The sequence below is a fragment of the Rhopalosiphum padi genome, chromosome 1 (assembly GCF_020882245.1).
Source record: "Rhopalosiphum padi isolate XX-2018 chromosome 1, ASM2088224v1, whole genome shotgun sequence".
Classification (NCBI taxonomy): domain Eukaryota; kingdom Metazoa; phylum Arthropoda; class Insecta; order Hemiptera; family Aphididae; genus Rhopalosiphum; species Rhopalosiphum padi.
Window position 1 is genome coordinate 81,262,198 of NC_083597.1, and position 19,485 is coordinate 81,281,682.

A 19,485-nucleotide genomic window follows, 5' to 3' on the forward strand; every position below is an offset into this window, starting at 1 on the left:
CAAATATAACACTCTGTAGATGATAAAAATGAATTGTTAATATATACATACAATAACCAGAATATACACTTCACCGCGGTGGTAAAGTCGAAGGAAAATGTTTTGGTGACTGCGCTGCATAATATTTCTATGAGTTTTTAAGATTTTTAACTCAACTCGTATACCAAACTAATTTGTATAGGTAATTCTCATAAGAGAATTCCTTTGAACATGAAACCCTGAAATGTCATAAAATATTAAACTTTATCGGTACACATTTTTTAATGGACTACCGCAAACTTCATAATTGGAAACATTATTGAGCTACAACAGCTAATGATTTAGGTGTTTTTAAAGTATCCTAAACAGTGTGCCACAATATTTTCAAAAGTATTCTACCAAATATCCATATACTATATATAATATAACACTTTAATTCCACTAAATAATGAAGATAAAGTTTTCAAACTACAATATGTATTATGAATGGCATGGGTCACGCAGACTAACTTTGAATTTCTTTAGGAACTCGCTCATTCAAGGTTCAAATCTTAAATTATAACTTTTATAAACTTAAACTAAAATATTATTTTCGAATTTTCGTTATTTTTCATCGACATATGAATTCAAACGATTTTAAATAAGAAAATGTGTCTGGTTATATATTTTTTATATTTTTCAATTGCTATAAAAAAAACTTTTAAAGAGTTTTATATTTAATGTTCTATCTTTTTGACTTATAAATAATTTAAATTAACTATTATTATAAAAAATATTATTTTATTTATTTGCATAAAGCAAATTGCTAGAAATTTTGAATATTACATGTGTTACCCCTCCCCTTTAATTAAAGTTACATAAAAATATTAAATATTTAGCGGATAATTAGCACATACTATTTATATGTATATGTATTATAAAAATAATATATCTCTTATTATATAAGAATTAATAAGCTAAAATGAAACTACTATTGATTAATACAACATTAACATTAACATATCGAGTTAATCTTTTTTTTAAATTAACTTTAACGCAAAATGATATTTTTTTCTATGATAATATGCAGTTGGTAATTAGATAATTAATTTTATATTCACTGTAAGTTAATTTTTTCTACATTATAAACTCCATCATAGGTTTAAATAATATTTTTTTTTTTTTTGTAAAAGTGATGTTTTATTAGAAATAAACCTAAAGAGTATACACACATTTCACGCTGCATGCAGATACATCGGTACATGTTATTATGTTAATGTCTTATGGCTATTGACAAATTATGTACCATGAAGTTATTGTTATAACTATGAAAAGTTATCAGTTAAAATTACAAATTCCAATAATTTCCCCTTGTCGACATCGTCGAAGAACTATCAAGTTGCGAGTTTTCCGTATTTATAAATGTTGTTTTTTTTTAATTTGTTTTTTTTATTTGGCTGGAAACTGGAGAGTAGAGCTGGTTTCGTTGTAACGTGGTAACGATCTCCGTATCGCACAAAAATCAGAATTCCCCCAGCCATAAGCCATAAACATGTCAAATTATCAAAATATAATTGTTGTATTTCTATGTCATATTATATATTGTAAATACTAATAGTCTAAACATCATATTTTTTAATAATATATTTCTACTCGGCCAATACTCGCCACTTGTAATATTAAATATACATATACATTGTATATAGGTACAACCATTTTAAATATATATTGTCCACTTATCTTAAAATCAATAATATATTCATGCGTTATTTTTCGGTTAAAAGAAATATTAGGTACGATTGTTTTTTCTATACAGGTACTCTCATAGCTTTCGTGAAAAAAATGATCACGAATGAAAATATATTTTAGATTAAGACGTCGAACATATCATCGTTTTATTATCTATAAAGAAATATAGGTAATAAAAACCCACAACATGAATAATCCGTATGCATATATTTCTCATCACTTCAAATATATTTCAAGAAAAAAAATATATAATATATACGTGCGTTAGCACTTGTATGTAATAATATAGTAATGTTTATATTAATAGTTGATTAATAATTTATATAATAGTATATAATATTAAGATATAGGAGGTATCTACCGACAAAATACTGATACGGCGAAACAGAAATGCGTTCGTAATAATCGCATTGATCACGATGATGTACCTAAATTATATCTAAATTACTAAAATCTAATATTGCCTGCGACATTTTTATTAATATGAGTAATTATTTCTATTTATTTAAAAATATGTTTGTCACTTATATTTTAGAAAAAGAACATTATTATAGAGATTGATTAGAATTACATTACTTTTTTTTGTACGTTACTTATAACAGTATATACATAAACAGCTATGCATATTATGTTATGGAGTATAAACTCTAAGAATTTGATCGTTAAACTTTGCGCCGTGATGCATTATATTTCATTTTAGCATTCATCGGCGCTTGATATAATTTTATTTAAAGAAAATCTATTAACAATACCAATAATTATTTCACAATTTTTTACTAAAATTTACTTATGTTTTTATAAATGGACAACAACAATGATGTATAGAATATTAGTTTAAAATGTAATGATACAATAAGTATATCAAAAAAAAAAAAAAAAAATAATAAATAAATAATAATAATAATAAAAATACATATAATTATCATAAACGAATTTGTTACAAATTTCAAAAATTGATACTACTCGCAACTAACTATTCAATAAAATACGTTGTTTAGTTATTGTGAAGTAATAAAACCAGTAATACCATCGGCGATAAGTAATTTGGTATGACGTGTAGTAAAAACACAATCTCCTGGTATGTTCAGTATCATCGTTGGAAAACTGATTGTGTACTTAGTAAGCTTGAGTTTGATATTCACCTAGATGATAAAACAAATGAATAACTATACAACAATTTCAATAATATGAGTGTTTTTAAATTGAGTGTAACTTTATGATCTCTTGTATGCTAATAGGATATTCTATTATTTCTTCATATTTTACATAAATACCTATTATAGCCTATAGGGGTGGTTGATGTATACCCTATGGGTACATAGGGATTTTCACTAATTGGAATTGGACCTTAACTATTGACGTAAATGAATACATACATATAATAAAAAAAACATTTGCGATAGTGAATATTATTAAAATAGATGTATGTCAAAAATATTTATGTTAAACAAATTTATTGCTGCTTTTTGTGGTGTGAAATTTGTGCGATTTTTATTTGTGGCCTTTTAAACATTTTCCTTTTAACCGAAAAAATGCATATTCAAACCAACATTATACTTATATTATGTTTCATAGTTTATTCGTACCATTAAGTATTAACATATAGACGTGTGGAGTAATATACCTACTTACATATATTCGCTATATATATGGTGAAAAAAAGTAAGAACAAAAACAATATTTACAATAACAACATTTTGAATCACTATTTAATATATTAACTCATACCCGACATCTGTTTATTAAACGGAGATTCGTTGGTACTGTTATTTTGCGTTTCGTCGTATGCTCCAAACTGATCGGCTTCAAAAGATGATATAAATGCTGGATCTACGCCCATTTGATATCTTTGGTATGAAAAATATCCAGAAGTCCCCTGTGACAAAATTTAATCAAACACATAAATGATAATGATTATATTTTGATGTAATCAAATACGAAGTTTTTGAGCATACCCATGAAAAAATAGCAAATAATGCAAAATAAATGGCAGTGGTTGGATTGGCAGTGCTAATTGAATCAGGGAAATCGGGTGTATCACTCCATGAGTTAGATAGATAAATGAAAAGTAAAAAATTCCAAAACGACCATAGACCTGAAATTTAAAAATATATTAAAAGTATATTATACAAATATTTTGTATTTGTGTTCACTCGCCTCAGAATGAGCATTATCTTATTTAGCTATTTACTATATATAAAATTCTACACTCTCGATAAACTATATACTAAACAACATCTATAGCTTTCGGCTTAGTATAATATTTATTAGACAAATTTTTAATCTTGACTACTAATTGAAAAATTGAATCAGCAAATTTGCAATATTTTACAAAAACAATTGAATACTAATAATAATTTAATAATTCAATAATCTTAAACTTCAATATTAAGTTTAATTTTTTTTTTCTACTTAGTGTCTTAGTCAAATGGAAATATTTTTTCATAGTTGTTATTTAACATACGATTATATATATTTGTTTAAAACAAGTTTTTGGATTTTTTTTCGATATATTCTATGACTTACATAATTGACAGATCTTATTGTTATCTATATCAATTGAAACTAACAAAAAACACATTTTTAAAGTTACAAAATGGTTTATAGATAAAGCACAACAATTGTTGAATTATTTTTAAAACTATTTAGATACCTAACATTTATAAAATACTATAAATAAATTAATAACCATATTTTGCGGAACTATATGATACGTGTCTAGAGTTTAGTTTTATATGCTTGCTTATCAATGGTTCTTACATGAGAATCCAAGGTCAATGAGCACATAATGTTTACGGCTTTTCACCGACGGCACGTTTTCAAAATAATATTCGCCGCCAACGAATACAGCTGCTCCGATCACTGACGTAAAACCCACCACTCCACCAATGTGACATCCAAAACTCTTAAGCTTGAACATGCATACTTCCTCGTTGGTTTTTGTGTCTGTAGTCCATGAGCCAGATGATGCACAAAAATATACGATCAAACCAAATAACTAAAATAATTATAAAACACAAAAGAATTAATTAAAGAGATAAAAATGTGTAATGGATAAACATCAATGTCAAAACATCAAATACTTCGAAGTTTTTGGTTAAACATAAATTCAATTCAAACTTCAAAGTATACTTTTTCGAATTTAAGGATTAATTTGTTAGATTAGATTAAGCTTCGGGCAATCACCCAAGTTTGTTATCGAAAACATGTATCTCATACTGTTTAATTTTTATTAATTATTATAATCAATATGTACTATAGTCTAAAAGTATAGTAACTTAATTTGATAATTCACAGTTACAAATTCACTTTTGAGATCATCAAAAAAATAAATAAATAACAAATGTGAATTCAATTCAACAATAAATTGATATAATTTGTAAATATCTTTAGATTTCGTTGATATTACATAAAATAATAATAATATGTAATAATAATGATTATTATTATGTCCCAAAAACGTCTAATCGATCATTATTTTATAGTTATTTTGTACCTAGGTAATATTCTATAATATGCATTCGCTAATTTACTTTTCAAACCATCGCGGTATAAAAGGTTACCATGTGAATAGAATATGCAAATAAATATTTCTTTTCTTAAAATGCATATATTATGTTTGTAGTTTCGTACTTACTTTTAGCATTAACAATATTTTTTAAATTAAAACAATTTTAGAAAGTTACAACACATTAATTATATGCCAAAAAAATAAAATAATAATAAAAATGTTATTAACAATAACATTGTGCGTGTATATTTATCACAAAAAATTGAACACTATACGAAATTTTGTTAACTGTATTCATTATATTATAAAAAATGTATCAGATACTTCAATAAAATAATATTTTAATATTTTTTTGAATTTCAATCTACTGCTCAAGATATCAATAAAATTACCTCCGTACCCTTAACTTTTAAATTCTAATTATTTGTTACTTAGGTACATAATCCGTGCCTTATCTTGGTTTAAATTGCACTGAATCATTTATACCTACTTGACTAATTGATATGTTTTTACTATACATAATTGAAATTAAAAAAAAATGTATTGTTGATTTAAATAAGTGTACTATTTGGGTCTTTTGAATGCAACTCCCAAGCTATTAAGTAAATATACATTTATGTTACATTTTACCTACACAAAGTAATATATATAGTATATTATACTATCGTATTGATAAATTTTAATATGATTAAGCATGTTTTTGGAGGACTACATAGTGGTTTGAAGTGATGTTGACGTCGTGAAAACTGATAAAGGGGATGCTCTTCACTTTTATTTCTATATTGCACGTCATATACTTCACCATTATAACATTTTCTAACCGTACGAGTATTTTAGTTCATAGATACTTCTACAGAATATTTTTTTTACATAGCTTATTAATATTTATTTGGCTTTACCCGTGATTGCGTAATATAGTGCACATAAGTATTGGAAATTGAGACTATAAAAGGAGTACGGCGTAAGCCGTAAATGTACGTTTGTATGTGTGTGTTTAATGTTTATATGTATATATAATATTTCTTCCACCCATGATCTAACAAGCTACAATATATAGAAAAATTCAACTAAGCAAAAACTAAATTATGGCAACAGCTATTAGTTAATCATGTAAAAGTTAAATGCATTGCATTTATAATTTCTTCCAAATGTAATGAATTCATACAATAGTATAAATAATATAAAATTATAGTTATATAAGAAACCGTATAACGCAGTAACTACTTCGTATGAAAATATTTCAAAAATATTCTCTTCTCGTAGTTTAATAGTACCTATAGGTATTTAAGTTAAAGATGTGATATTAACCTAGTTATGACTTTGATTATCCGTAATAGGCAGTGCGATTTTACGCTATATTTCTCGTCGGATACAAAATTATTCTACGGTTTTATTACAACACTATATATAGGTTATTACCTATCCATTTCCCCGCCCACTTATATATTTGAATAGACTACTTCGTCCATTACTACATACTATTATACTAACCTTATACGGTTATAATACTCGACACGCATCAACGGATCATGATCATACATGAGTCGACGATCGCGACGGACAAAATAATATGCACGCAATATTATCTGTTTAGTTGTTTAATACATATATAACAATTCATGAATGATATATCCATGTATGTATTATTAATATTATTATATACAGGCTCGGTTTGCCAATTAATGGACCCAATGTAATTTAAAATTATGGATCAATATTTGTATATATCTGTATATACTGTACATATTAGCTTCAATAATTTATAAGTAAGACGTCTAAGCCTGGTATTCAAATTAATTAAAAAATTACAAAATGTATTCTTAAAAAATATACGTTTATGAAATATTAAAAAAATGGCCAAGTATGGAGTGGTAAAATGTACTCGTTAAAACCATGCTATTATAAAAAAAATTGCAATGCTGTTTATTTATTCATTTGTTATTGTATTACCTACCTATAATTGTAATTTTCAAAGAATAATATAAAAACTAATTAGGTATAGTAAAATGTAGAAAAAAACATAGTATATCGTACCTATTTTAAAGTATTAAATAATAATTGTAGGATAAGTAAACGTAGACTTTTAAAATTGATATTTTTTTGTTTCTACTGAATTAACAGTTTTTATTTTTATTTTCTTAAATTTGCAATTTTCAAAAGTTTCAAAATAGTGCAATATACCTGTATGACCTTAAAATAGTAATATATGTATATACGTATGATGCTCTAAAAACTGTAAAACGTTGAAATTTGCACGAATATACTCTACTACAGTAGAATTTGTATTTTTAATCTCACGTTTTCACGAACCATATTGTTTTGTGCTTACTTAGCATAATAGGCAATACGATCGACCCGTAACAATATGTAAATGCAAACAAACCAGAACAGTAGACTATAAGCACAACATATAAAAAAAAAATAGCGTATATAACTTATACTCGTTTATATACATTATACATACATATATGTATTCGCGACTGAATCGCTAGATAAAAAGTTACAATTGAAAGCGTTATTAATTATTATTAATTAATAAAACAAAAGAAACTATAAACACTCGTCATAAATGTGCGTTCATATTTCTTCCATCACACGCGTATAATATACAAATAGAAAAGAATTCGTTTTTTAAAAACTATACTCGTAAGTCTGAGAATTTCAGTGATGTATATACATCGAACAAGATGTTTTAAAATGAAAAATCGTCCCCTCAATCGTCGAACTGGCCCAATGCGATCGTCCCATATGGGCACGTCATGTGCGTCACGTATATGGCCCTGTAAGTGCTCATATCGTACGTCGCGTATTAAACGCGCACAGCACTGCACGTGTGCGCATATTATATATATTATATTATATTATATACAGTCTGTCGTTATGATAATATATTATATTTATATATTATTATATCGTATACGTACCAACGACAACAGTCTGACGAACACGTGCGGCTTGCGGACAAAGTTTTGAACGTTAAACTGGCCGCCGACCTTGCCGGCCCCGTAGGCTTGAGGACCAGGATCCATACCTGCGACGATCGACGATGACAGCGATAAATGCGATCTGTACTGCTGCAGAGACGGTGCGCCGAAATAATAACGTTGAGCGCGGAAGACGGTGTTCGCGGTACGGTCGACTTTTGCGCGATACAATATACAATATAACGTTATAAAGGTCGCGGTAATCGATTGGTAATAATGTTTACTGTCGCGGTTACGCGTACACCTCTGTGCGTCGCGTATAATATATTATTGTGATATAATATATTGTGCGGTCAGCGGTGGAATTCGTTTTGTTTTGATGTTTTCCGCTTGTGTACAAAACCCGCGTATTATCAAACGCGCGACGAGGCGGCGGCGGTGGCGGCGGCCAGGAGAGAGCTTTTGCCGAGATAACGGCGTTCATTGATTTTTCAACGACGCTCGTCGCGCAACGGCTCCGCGGGATAAGGAGGGTGAAGTGGGCGCGCTCAACCACGCCGCTATCGTCGTTGCATCCCGCCCGACGCGACCACCCGCTGCACCCGTGGGCGCTGTTCGATATATATTTATATATACACACGCGCGCACACACACACACACACACACATTGAAAATATTATACATCGTGTCACCACTCGCGAGGGTTGCGCTGCACCGTTAGTTGGCCTTAACGATTCGGGGTGGGCGTCATCAGCGGCGAAAAGCGCTCCGACGGCGGCGTCGCCGTCGCCACCGTATAAGTCGTACCAACTTGCGGCCTCGCGGGTTTCTTTGCTGGCTGCCAACAGTTTGTATGTGTAAGGCCCGCGGTCGGCGTTGTACAGCTGCAGCTGTAGGTATAGCTGCATGACGGTCGTGCTGGGTTCATGGGTATTGGTGGCTGAAGCTCATTTAAGGGCACGGCAAATTGTTATATCGTACATAATTAATAGCATAATTAGTATATGCCGTCTTGGGGGGTACGGCGTCTACGCTGCGTCTCCCACTCACGCCGACAACACCAATTACGACCCGCGGGTATATATAGAAGTTGGCAATTTAATTCAAAGATCATATATTGATTGTACACGTCGAAATGGAAGGGTAAAAGTTTTGAGTAATAAGTTTCCTTAATCCACTCACGAGTCACGACTACGTTTTCTTTATATATTATTGGCTGCAGGTGTAACTATATACAAATAATTTATTCCGAAATAAAGATATAATTTAAACGCATGTTACATACATATAAGTACAGCACGTGTAAGATATGTTATACAAATAGAAGACAAAAATTAAAAATAAAGATAATCGTACGGATTAAATAATCCGTGGAAAGTAATTAAGTTAAAAAAAATCGCCTAAAATGGCTAAAAAAAGTCTTAAAAATAAAAAAGGCAAAATATAATTTCGAAATTGGATTTTTTGTGTCTAATTTAATTCGATCCCATCTATATTTTCTACCAAACTTTACATAATAGGTATACTATGCTAATTTTACCAATTATCCTAGACATCGGATTAAATTTCTGAAAATACATTAGAATTCGTTCTTGAAAATAACTTTCCATTTGTTTTGAAGTTGTTGTACTCTTAAGTACTCTTAAACTGATAAAATTCTTGATATTTGAAATTTAAAATGTTATAATAATATTGAAGTGAAAAAATTAACTAAAAACGTTTAAGAAAGTTCTTTTCAAGTAAATTCCATGAAAATTCGAAAATATTCTCATAAGTTCTATCGAATAAATAGGTCAGTTCAAATAATTTGCAAAAGATTAATGACTTAAACTGTTGACAAAAATAAACAAAATAATCACGTAATTTTGTATAGTACGTTATTGCAAACAATAAGTATAGGTACATGCTCGTGTGGCAGCGCATTGATATTTCTTTTACACTTAGGTACACAGAGTCATTCATACTATTTTATAATGAGTAATAGGTAATCACTTACTACGCACACATTTACATGATCGACACGCAACACGCACGCACTTATAAAATTGCCTATATTGAAAATCCTAAAAATTAACACCCTTGAAAAAGCTTTGTACAATAAGCTAAATAAATTCATTTCCATACAAATTCTCAACTCTAGTTATTAAACGCTCGTTTAAAACATTTTCCAACCTAATTTCCGAGCTATAATTAAGACGTATATTTAATATTATATATACAATACAAGAGATTAACAAGATTGCTAAAATACTCCTCTGAAAATATTTCGCTCAAATATTGTGATTTTATTTCTGTTCAGTTTGTTTTTTTTAATTAAATGCGTGTACATGATCATCATAACCCATATTATTTAGGTATAAATGTTTAATTATAAATTAAAAATAATACTCAACAATTATGTAATTAAATCGATAACGTTACAGGCTTTGACTTTTAATTATTGCGAAAAATAATTATCCATAGCTTCTATAGAAATGATTATTTAACTAATTAAACTGTTACCATACGACTATAATATCTGCAGTCACAGATGAAATTAATGTTTTGTATGATATTTTAATGTTTCAGTATACATGTATACGGCTAATCAAAGACCAAAATATACTTACTAAAATATAAACAGTTACAAGATAATAAAATAAAATAAAGCGGTTATAAATAATAATGTATATTATTATAGTATTATCACAGAATAAATTTAAATTTCATCTATTGTGTCGTATTATATATTTATATTACATTTATTTACAGCGATTAACAGTTCGAAAAAAATATAAAATGTAAAATTATTAATTTTTTTTTTAATACCTAATCAACATTCAACAAGTGAACCGCCGTTGCTATCGCTGTAACAATACAACGTCTTTGATCTAAGCTGTTGCTGATAAAAAATAAAAATTAGGCTTATCAAATTCATTTATTTTCAAATCGATCAAACCTCGATGTTAAATATTATTATAATAAATCTGCACTCTGCACATTGGCCATTGACTGTTGGCAGAAATTCCCGTCTAGTGATCGATTTGCTTAATTTGAAATACTAAACTCTCGTTAATTTCGGTTAAACGTACTAATCACCATGGACATAGCTACATCAACGGACATTATGATAATTAGCGGAAATTCGCACCTCGAACTAGCCAATTTGGTGGCTCGGTAATTATAATTTATATAGTATTTCTAATTTCTACGGATTATGGTTATTTAAATCATTAAATTTACAGCCGACTTGGTGTTAAACCTGCCCGGTGTGCTGTTTCTTATACCACTAACCGAGAAACATCTGTCCAAATAAGTGATTCCGTGCGTGGAAAAGACATATACATCATTCAAACTGGTTCAAAGTATGTATAATTAATAAATAATATTTATACAAATAGTTCATTAATAATACATTTTATATTAGCTAATTTCCTACATTTTTTTGAATTATTGAATAAGCAATATGACACAAATTTATTTGCATTTACAATTATAAAAACTAAACATATAAATATAATCTAATCATTATACAAATATCTGTTGTAAAAATTGTATTTTCTGAGTTGTAAACAATAATTTGAAACATTTTTTAAACGCATAGGCTGAATTATTTTTTATTAATAAGGAATCTAAGGTATTAATATCTGTTTATGCATTGTGATATTGATCATTCTTTATGATTGTTTGATTAACTGTTTGTTTTCTTGGCAATTTTATTTAAATTTGCTAAAAATAAGTTATTAGTTGGCTGCTCTACAAATGTATTAACTTTGTGTTGATACTCTAATAGTTTAAGGAAGCAAAACATTTCTCAAACTCACAGTTAGGTTTTTTTATAAAATGTAACTTAATTATTTAATATTTACAAATAAAATATATTAGACATTTTATAGAACACATATTTTTTTTCTTTAATAATTTATAAAATCAAAGAAACATGTCTGATGTAAACATTATGTAAATTCTTTATACAAATTACAATTATTGTTTTCCACTTCATTATTTAAAATATTAAATTTATTAACAAAATGTTTAAGGTGGATGATTTCTAAACTTGTTACTGACTATTTAAAAAGCTCATGGTTAATAAGACCATACAGACTTATTACTAACTGCCATAGTTTTGTGATACTTATTAATACTTTAATAGTCAAGTATTAACTATTCTTATGAACCAATAAAACATTCTGAATAAATTAAAAAGTATATATATTATAAATCATAGATTTTATAATTATTATATATTTATGTCATCTGATTTTCTATTTCATTAATATTGGTTCATTTATGTTATTTACCTAAACTATTAAAGATAGTACTTGGAAATATTAAATATAGTAATTTTTATAATTTTATATCATAAATACATTAAAAAAAAAAAAAAAAAACTATAATTACAATTTAAATGATGAAGTTATATTATTATTATAAAGATAGTACATATCATCGAGCATTAACACGTTTGTTCTGAATAACATTTTAATGCCCATTGAATTAAAAAACATGCTTAATTATATCTCAGTATGTATTTATTTATATTTTTAAATGATTACATCATAACTCATAAAGCCATAATCTTTATTTTGACATTCCTGTATACATATTAATATATGCCTTTTTAATAATTACTGATTACCTATGTTTAGCTATAAGATAATTATTATTTTAAATCTTGTTATATATCTTATATTCTATTGAATTTTTTTAGAGATGTAAATAATAATATAATGGAACTCCTAATCATGGCATATGCATGCAAAACTTCTTCTGCCAAAAGCATTGTTGGAGTTATTCCTTATCTACCCTACAGTAAACAATGTATTAAAAATAATTTCACTTATTACCTTCATGAATAATTTATCATTGATTTTGCTTTAGGTAAAATGCGAAAACGTGGTTCTATTGTATCCAAACTTTTGGCAAAGATGTTGTGTTCATCAGGTTTAACTCATGTAATTACAATGGATCTTCACCAAAAAGAAATTCAAGGTTTTTTTGAATGTCCAGTTGACAATTTGAGAGCATCGCCATTCCTTTTACAATATATTCAAGAATGTGTAGGTCTTCAATGTTCCAAATATTAATTTTAAAATATAGTAACATACTATATTTTTAATTGCAAGGTTGCCACTGTGCTTTCATACTAAAGAAATGCAGGAACTTAAGATAGATTACACAGTGGCCCGCCCTGTATATTCAAAATAATGTATTATTAAAAATTTAAAAATTATAGTAATACATTTTTTTCATTGAAAGTAGGATTTCTAATTTGTGTTAATAAAATGTTTTGTAAATTTAAATAGATCCCTGATTATCGTAATGCTGTTATTGTTGCAAGAAATCCTGGATCAGCTAAAAAAGCTACATCATATGCTGAACGTTTACGTTTAGGAATTGCTGTTATTCACGGTGAACAGAAGGAATCCGACTCTGATATGGTTGATGGAAGAAATTCTCCACCACCGTCAACATCTCGTTCAAGAACAATGGATGTGGGAGTAGGAGTACCACAACATCCAGCCAAAGAAAAACCTCCCATTAATGTAGTGGGAGATGTTGGTGGTCGTATCGCTATTATGGTGGTCAGTAAAAAATATGGATTTTAACAAAATGATTAATGAAAGTTTCTTAAAAAGTAAATATTTTTCAGGATGATATGGTAGATGATGTTGCTTCATTTGTAGCTGCTGCTGAAGTATTGAAGGAACGTGGTGCTTATAAAATTTATGTTTTGGCTACTCATGGTCTTTTATCTTCTGATGCTCCAAGACTTATTGAATCTTCGCCAATTGATGAAGTAAATTAATAACAAAATAACACATGTTTAAATTAACAAATTCATTATGCTTACTTATTATAGGTGGTTGTGACAAATACAATTCCTCATGAAATCCAAAAAATGCAATGTCACAAAATCAAAACTGTAGACATAAGTATTTTACTATCAGAGGCTATTCGCAGAATTCATAATAAAGAGTCCATGTCATATCTATTCAAAAATGTCACATTAGAAGACTAAAATATTTTTAAATGTTAATCATTTACTTAATTGTGGTAAAATGAAGAACATAAGAAATCAAATATAAAACTAATAGAATTCCAAACAATAATTTAGTGATTTATGAATTGTAAAAAATTTTGAATACAAGTATGAATTATGTATATTTCAAATGATGATATCAAATTACTGTTTTTTTTTTTTTAATAAATCTTATTGATTATCCTTATTTACTAAGTGAATATGAAGAGAATACATTAATATTTTGAACAACTTACACATTAATAATGTTAAAATTATTATAATTAATAGCCAATATATTTTAGTGCCATTATATTAAAATGTAATTATTGAAATTTATTTCTATTTATTTTAGGAATGCTCTCAAATTTTTATAAATAATAGGTGACTAAATTATATTTATTTTTATGGTTTCATTAGTATTAAATATTTACAAACACCAGAATGTTCAGCAGTTTGATGATTAATATTTAATGTATATCCACTTGTGAATATTCTCAAGTAGTCATTAGTCACAGTTTATAAATCTATGTGTTGATAATTATTACTTAATATTAAATACCAATTTTATAAATTATATAAACTACAGATTTTTGTTTTATTATTTTCTTCATATTTAAATTTTACTATATACTTAGGAATTGGGATCTAATAGTACTTTTTAACACTTTGAAAAGAATCAGAATTTATATATATTAAAGTGCTTACCTTAAGGCTTTTATCAAAATATTTACATTTCATAAGTAGTTTAAATTTCAATACGGTTAAACATAAATAATGTATTTAATATATTTCTTTGGTTTATTTAAACAATTTGTAATAAAACGATTTAGTTGATTTAAAATTTTGTTTTCAGATAGTTTTTAATTTATATATATATATAATTTTTTTTTATGGGTATTTAATGTTCACTCAAAATTTTAGTATTTGACTAGCCGTGAATAAGTACTATTGAGTTTCAAAGGCTAAGGTTTTTTATTAGTTATTTATTGTTATTAGTAAAAAATGAGAAAGTAGACTTCTTAGCCTGTGCTAGTGTCTAAATAGAAAATAGGATGCAAGAAATTTCTTTTAAATATACAATACATAAGTGGCTCTTCTTTGTAAAAATTTATCATCACAAATGTATTTGCTTTTTAGATTATTTCTTGGTTGCATATGACTAGGGACCATATGATATAGGTAATAAATTAGAATATTAGATGTTTTGTGTTTTTTAAACATTGGAAGGGGCAGTCAAAAATTCCCAATACTAAAAAGTACCATGAAAAATAAAAACAAGATTATTTACTAATACCAGTTTTAATTTAATTATTTTGGTATAATTAAAAATAAATATGAGACTTAATTTAAAAAAAATCTCCTTTAAAATTATCATTTATTGTTATATTTTATAATATTTAAATTTTAAAACTTTTTTCGATTTAAATTGATAATATTTTTTTCTTAGTAAAAATAATTTAAAATTGAATACAAGATTCCTCGTATGTTTTTCTTATAATTTAAAAATATTGATAATATATAGTATGCAATATGCACAATTATTTTGTGTAGGTACCAGTGGCGACTCATGCAATGGATCTCATGGGCACGTGCCCCACCTACAAAATTAAAAGGTTATTGAAGAATTTACATTCGATTTAAATTGAATAGTTCCATCAAAATATAGTTAGTGACTAGTGTACCTAGTGGGACACTAGGCACTGGCTACTACCATATTATTTAAAAATATTAAAAAAAAAAAAAAATGTCAAATGCGAGAGCTCCTGCTCCTACGACGCAAGATCTTTAAAGAAAAATTATCTAATATCTATAATTTATATATATATTCTTTATAGATCTTACCTACGACGTACAATATGAACATACTATATTTATACATAGGTACTAAAATCCTACCTATTTAATATTTATACAGGCACAAATTCATTGTGCCCCGAACTGCCTGCAAACAGTACTTTATAGTATATTCCCCCCCACAATTTAAATACAATACAAATTAAAAAAAACTAAGTCAAGAAAGTTTAAAAGAAGTTTTAATAAATACATTTGTTCAAAATATAATTAGTTAATGGTTATATTATTATGGTTACATTAAACAAACCGTTTGTTTTATTCTTCTTGTTTACTTTTCTTGTCTTACTTCTGATAACAAAAATTGGTCACTAAAACTGAATAAATGATTTGGCTTGTTTGAACGACAAAATTAATACTCATGTTAAATCAAATTCACATATTATAATTACGCATTTTAATTTTTAAATCTTAAACTTTTGGGCGTTTAAAAATATAAAATTATTTCACATTTATTTCATTTTTATGCCCACTAGTAAAATGTAATCTTAATTCAAGCTACAGCACAAAATTGTGATGTACCTAACCAATTTTTTTCAAATTCTCCACTATAAGAGTTGGCGTTTTGGATAAAGTTGTTAACTTATTATAATTTATTATATATTACCTATATAAATTAAAATATAATGTTATTTAAAGTTACCTACGCGTGATGTAGCATTTGTAGCAACAATATGGCATCAGTATCAGCAGAATGATCGTTTTCGACATTGAAAGGTATAAAAACAGTAATAGTAGAAAAGCGATTAAATGCATTAACAATGGCCGATGTTAACCAAGATCTTGGATATTATCAATTAAAAAGAAAAGTATGGTGAATCAAGTACCAAAATACCAAATTGTAATAAGTGGGTCGTCTAAGTATTCTTAAAAATTACCCCAATTAACTATATTATACTATGTACAGTGAAACCTTTAAATAGCGGACACTCTCGATCACCAAAATGTTGTCTGCTATTTAGAGGTGTCTATACTACTATGAAGGGGTAAATTTTATGAAATTCATATAGGATAAATGTTAATGGAAAAAATATAGATACAGCATGTTAAATTTAATTATGATGTTTTAATAACTGGAAAATTAGTCAAATAACAAATATATTACTATAGTCAACATTAAAAATTTTATATAAAATATAACATAAATCCAACAACCAATTTTCTTTTAACGAAATCAAAAGATAAAAAAGGTGGCCGGACAAGTGTCGAGTGAACTATTGTAATAGGAAGTGTTCAATTTAAATTCATTATATTGTTAGGTATACAAATATACCATTGTCCACTTTATACGATATTTTGGTAAATGAACAACATATTATAAAGAATTTTATATTCAATTTTTAAGCATTTTAAGCCAAAAAAATATCAACATTTTCTGAAAAAAGATTGAAAATCCTAAATGTTTTTAAAATAGCTCAAAAAGAAAATATTTAGTAAACGATTATATGTATATTAAAAATGCTAACATACCTAAATATTTTGTGAAATTTTCCTCAAGAAATCGTCCGCTATTGAGAAGTGTCCGTTAGAGGAAGTTTCACTATAATTATATTTAATATTATTTATTTATTTTTAATAAACCATTACTATACTTTATTTTTTAAATTAATTGTTGTGAAATCTACTACATAAGCATGTATTAAAATGTTTTTTTATATAAGTATACTTAGTACCTACAACAAATAATTATAATTCGATTTGAAATCAATAAGAGTTAGGGGTGCCGGATGGTAAGTTGTGATGGTAGAAAAAGAAGAAAATATTTGTGTCCTACCTCCAATGAATCCCACGAGTGGCCACTTAATTAGGTATACTTTGAAATTAAAATTTCGGAAAAATTGGATAGATATTTAAACAAAAATTAACGATTTTTTTCAATAACAATAAATTAATTATTCTTTTTGTAATTGAAAGTTTTTGGCATTTGAATTAGAAATTTTCAAAATGTTCAGATCTTATTCACTTAGTTTTTAAGTACGTTGGCACATTGCCCAAATATATTTATATATTTGAATACTTGATATTGATAATTGATGTATTCATGTATACTTTATAAATTATAATAATATAATTTATTATATTATTCAGGGGCGGATCCAGACCAAGATAACAAGGGGGGGCGATCTTTAAAGGGCACACATTAATTTTGATTAAGTATTTATTTAGATACATACATACATATTATGTTACTTTCCTGCACAGTCTCCAACAGAACAAAAAAATATTTTTTATAGTAATAGTAATAAAAAAATATATCACTATAATATTTTATTATTCTTGAAGTATAATTACGTTAAAAACTAATATCGGGGATTTCAAACTATTTTTTTGAGAATGAACGGGGATAGCGATTGTCCCCCCCCTGGATCCGCCACTGATATTATGTACTATGTGAGTACTTTAGTACTTTTGCTATATTTTTAAAAAAAATATGTTCATCCTATAGCGACAGTGGTAATGTGGTATAATTACTAGTAAGTAGAGAACGGATTTAAATGCATTGTATAAGTAATAAGATCAATTATTATGAAATACTTTTAAAGAAATAAAGGCCAACACCCGCACGTGTCTGCTCACAAGTCACTATGATTTTTCGTATGCAATGAATTATTCAATTATCATTGAATCCAAATGTAATGCATTTACTCATTTATAGTTATAAATTACCTACCTGTAATACGATTTATGAATAACAAGATACCTATACCGGCCGGTATACACGCTCTAAATTTATATAGCACATGATGACATCAGACCATCTTCCTCGATTTTTTTTTTTATTATTAATTTAACATTAAAATTTAAAAACTGGTTAAAATTGGTATTAATCGTAACATAAATTGTTAAGAACCGGAATCGATATTTTTGTTTATTACTAAGAACCGCATTGAAACCGGAATAAAAATTTCTAGAAAGTATAAGAACCAAGTAGTGTTTCCAGTGGTTGAAACATTATATTTCATACAAAAAGGAATTTTTTGTTTTAAAAAGAAAAATAAAATAAGTTCTGTTTCAGCCTTCCTGGTTCTTTTCTTTGTAAAAGGAATTTGTTGTAGATAGTATAGAATATAGATAGGTACTTAAGTAGGAATTTTTTGTACTGGATTTCATAAAATGTATTTTGGTCCCTTAGTTGGTTAAGTATTGTAATGTAAAAAGAATGATAATTTTCTCAAGATTCTACGCCTTGAAATTCACGTTTTGAAACAAAAGTTAGAAAAAAGAGCTCGAGTACTAAAGTGCATTTTATTTTAATCCAATTAAAAAAATGTATTATGGAGGTGATGATTGGTTGCTTGATATAGTTGTGATATTATAATTCAGTTGGCGGGAGATGAGTAAAAGAACAGGAGAGCTGGGAATTACGGCGTTCCTTCGATGGCCAAACTGGTCGGCGGCTTATTGTGGTGCGCGCACGCGCGACTATTTTCGCGCCGGTCGCCAACGCCGTGTATGATATTCATATTATTATTATTATTCCGTATTCG

At 27.4% G+C, this 19,485-nt stretch overlaps 2 protein-coding genes across 2 annotated transcripts; one reads left to right on the forward strand and one right to left on the reverse strand.

Moving 5' to 3' along the window:
- Positions 1–1,895: 1,895 nt before the first annotated feature.
- On the reverse strand, positions 1,896–8,663 carry LOC132916955 (synaptogyrin). The gene is made up of 5 exons (XM_060977428.1): positions 8,143–8,663; positions 4,468–4,705; positions 3,663–3,802; positions 3,436–3,583; positions 1,896–2,849 (listed from the first exon to the last, which is right to left on the reverse strand). The coding sequence occupies exons 1-5, from the start codon at positions 8,245–8,247 to the stop codon at positions 2,824–2,826; spliced, it is 657 nt and encodes a 218-aa protein (XP_060833411.1). The 5' UTR covers positions 8,248–8,663; the 3' UTR covers positions 1,896–2,823.
- A 2,355-nt stretch (positions 8,664–11,018) lies between these two features.
- LOC132917521 (phosphoribosyl pyrophosphate synthase-associated protein 2-like) lies at positions 11,019–14,299 on the forward strand. The gene is made up of 7 exons (XM_060978302.1): positions 11,019–11,298; positions 11,367–11,486; positions 12,833–12,942; positions 13,003–13,181; positions 13,428–13,706; positions 13,775–13,921; positions 13,985–14,299. The coding sequence occupies exons 1-7, from the start codon at positions 11,222–11,224 to the stop codon at positions 14,141–14,143; spliced, it is 1,071 nt and encodes a 356-aa protein (XP_060834285.1). The 5' UTR covers positions 11,019–11,221; the 3' UTR covers positions 14,144–14,299.
- The last annotated feature ends 5,186 nt before the right edge of the window (positions 14,300–19,485 follow it).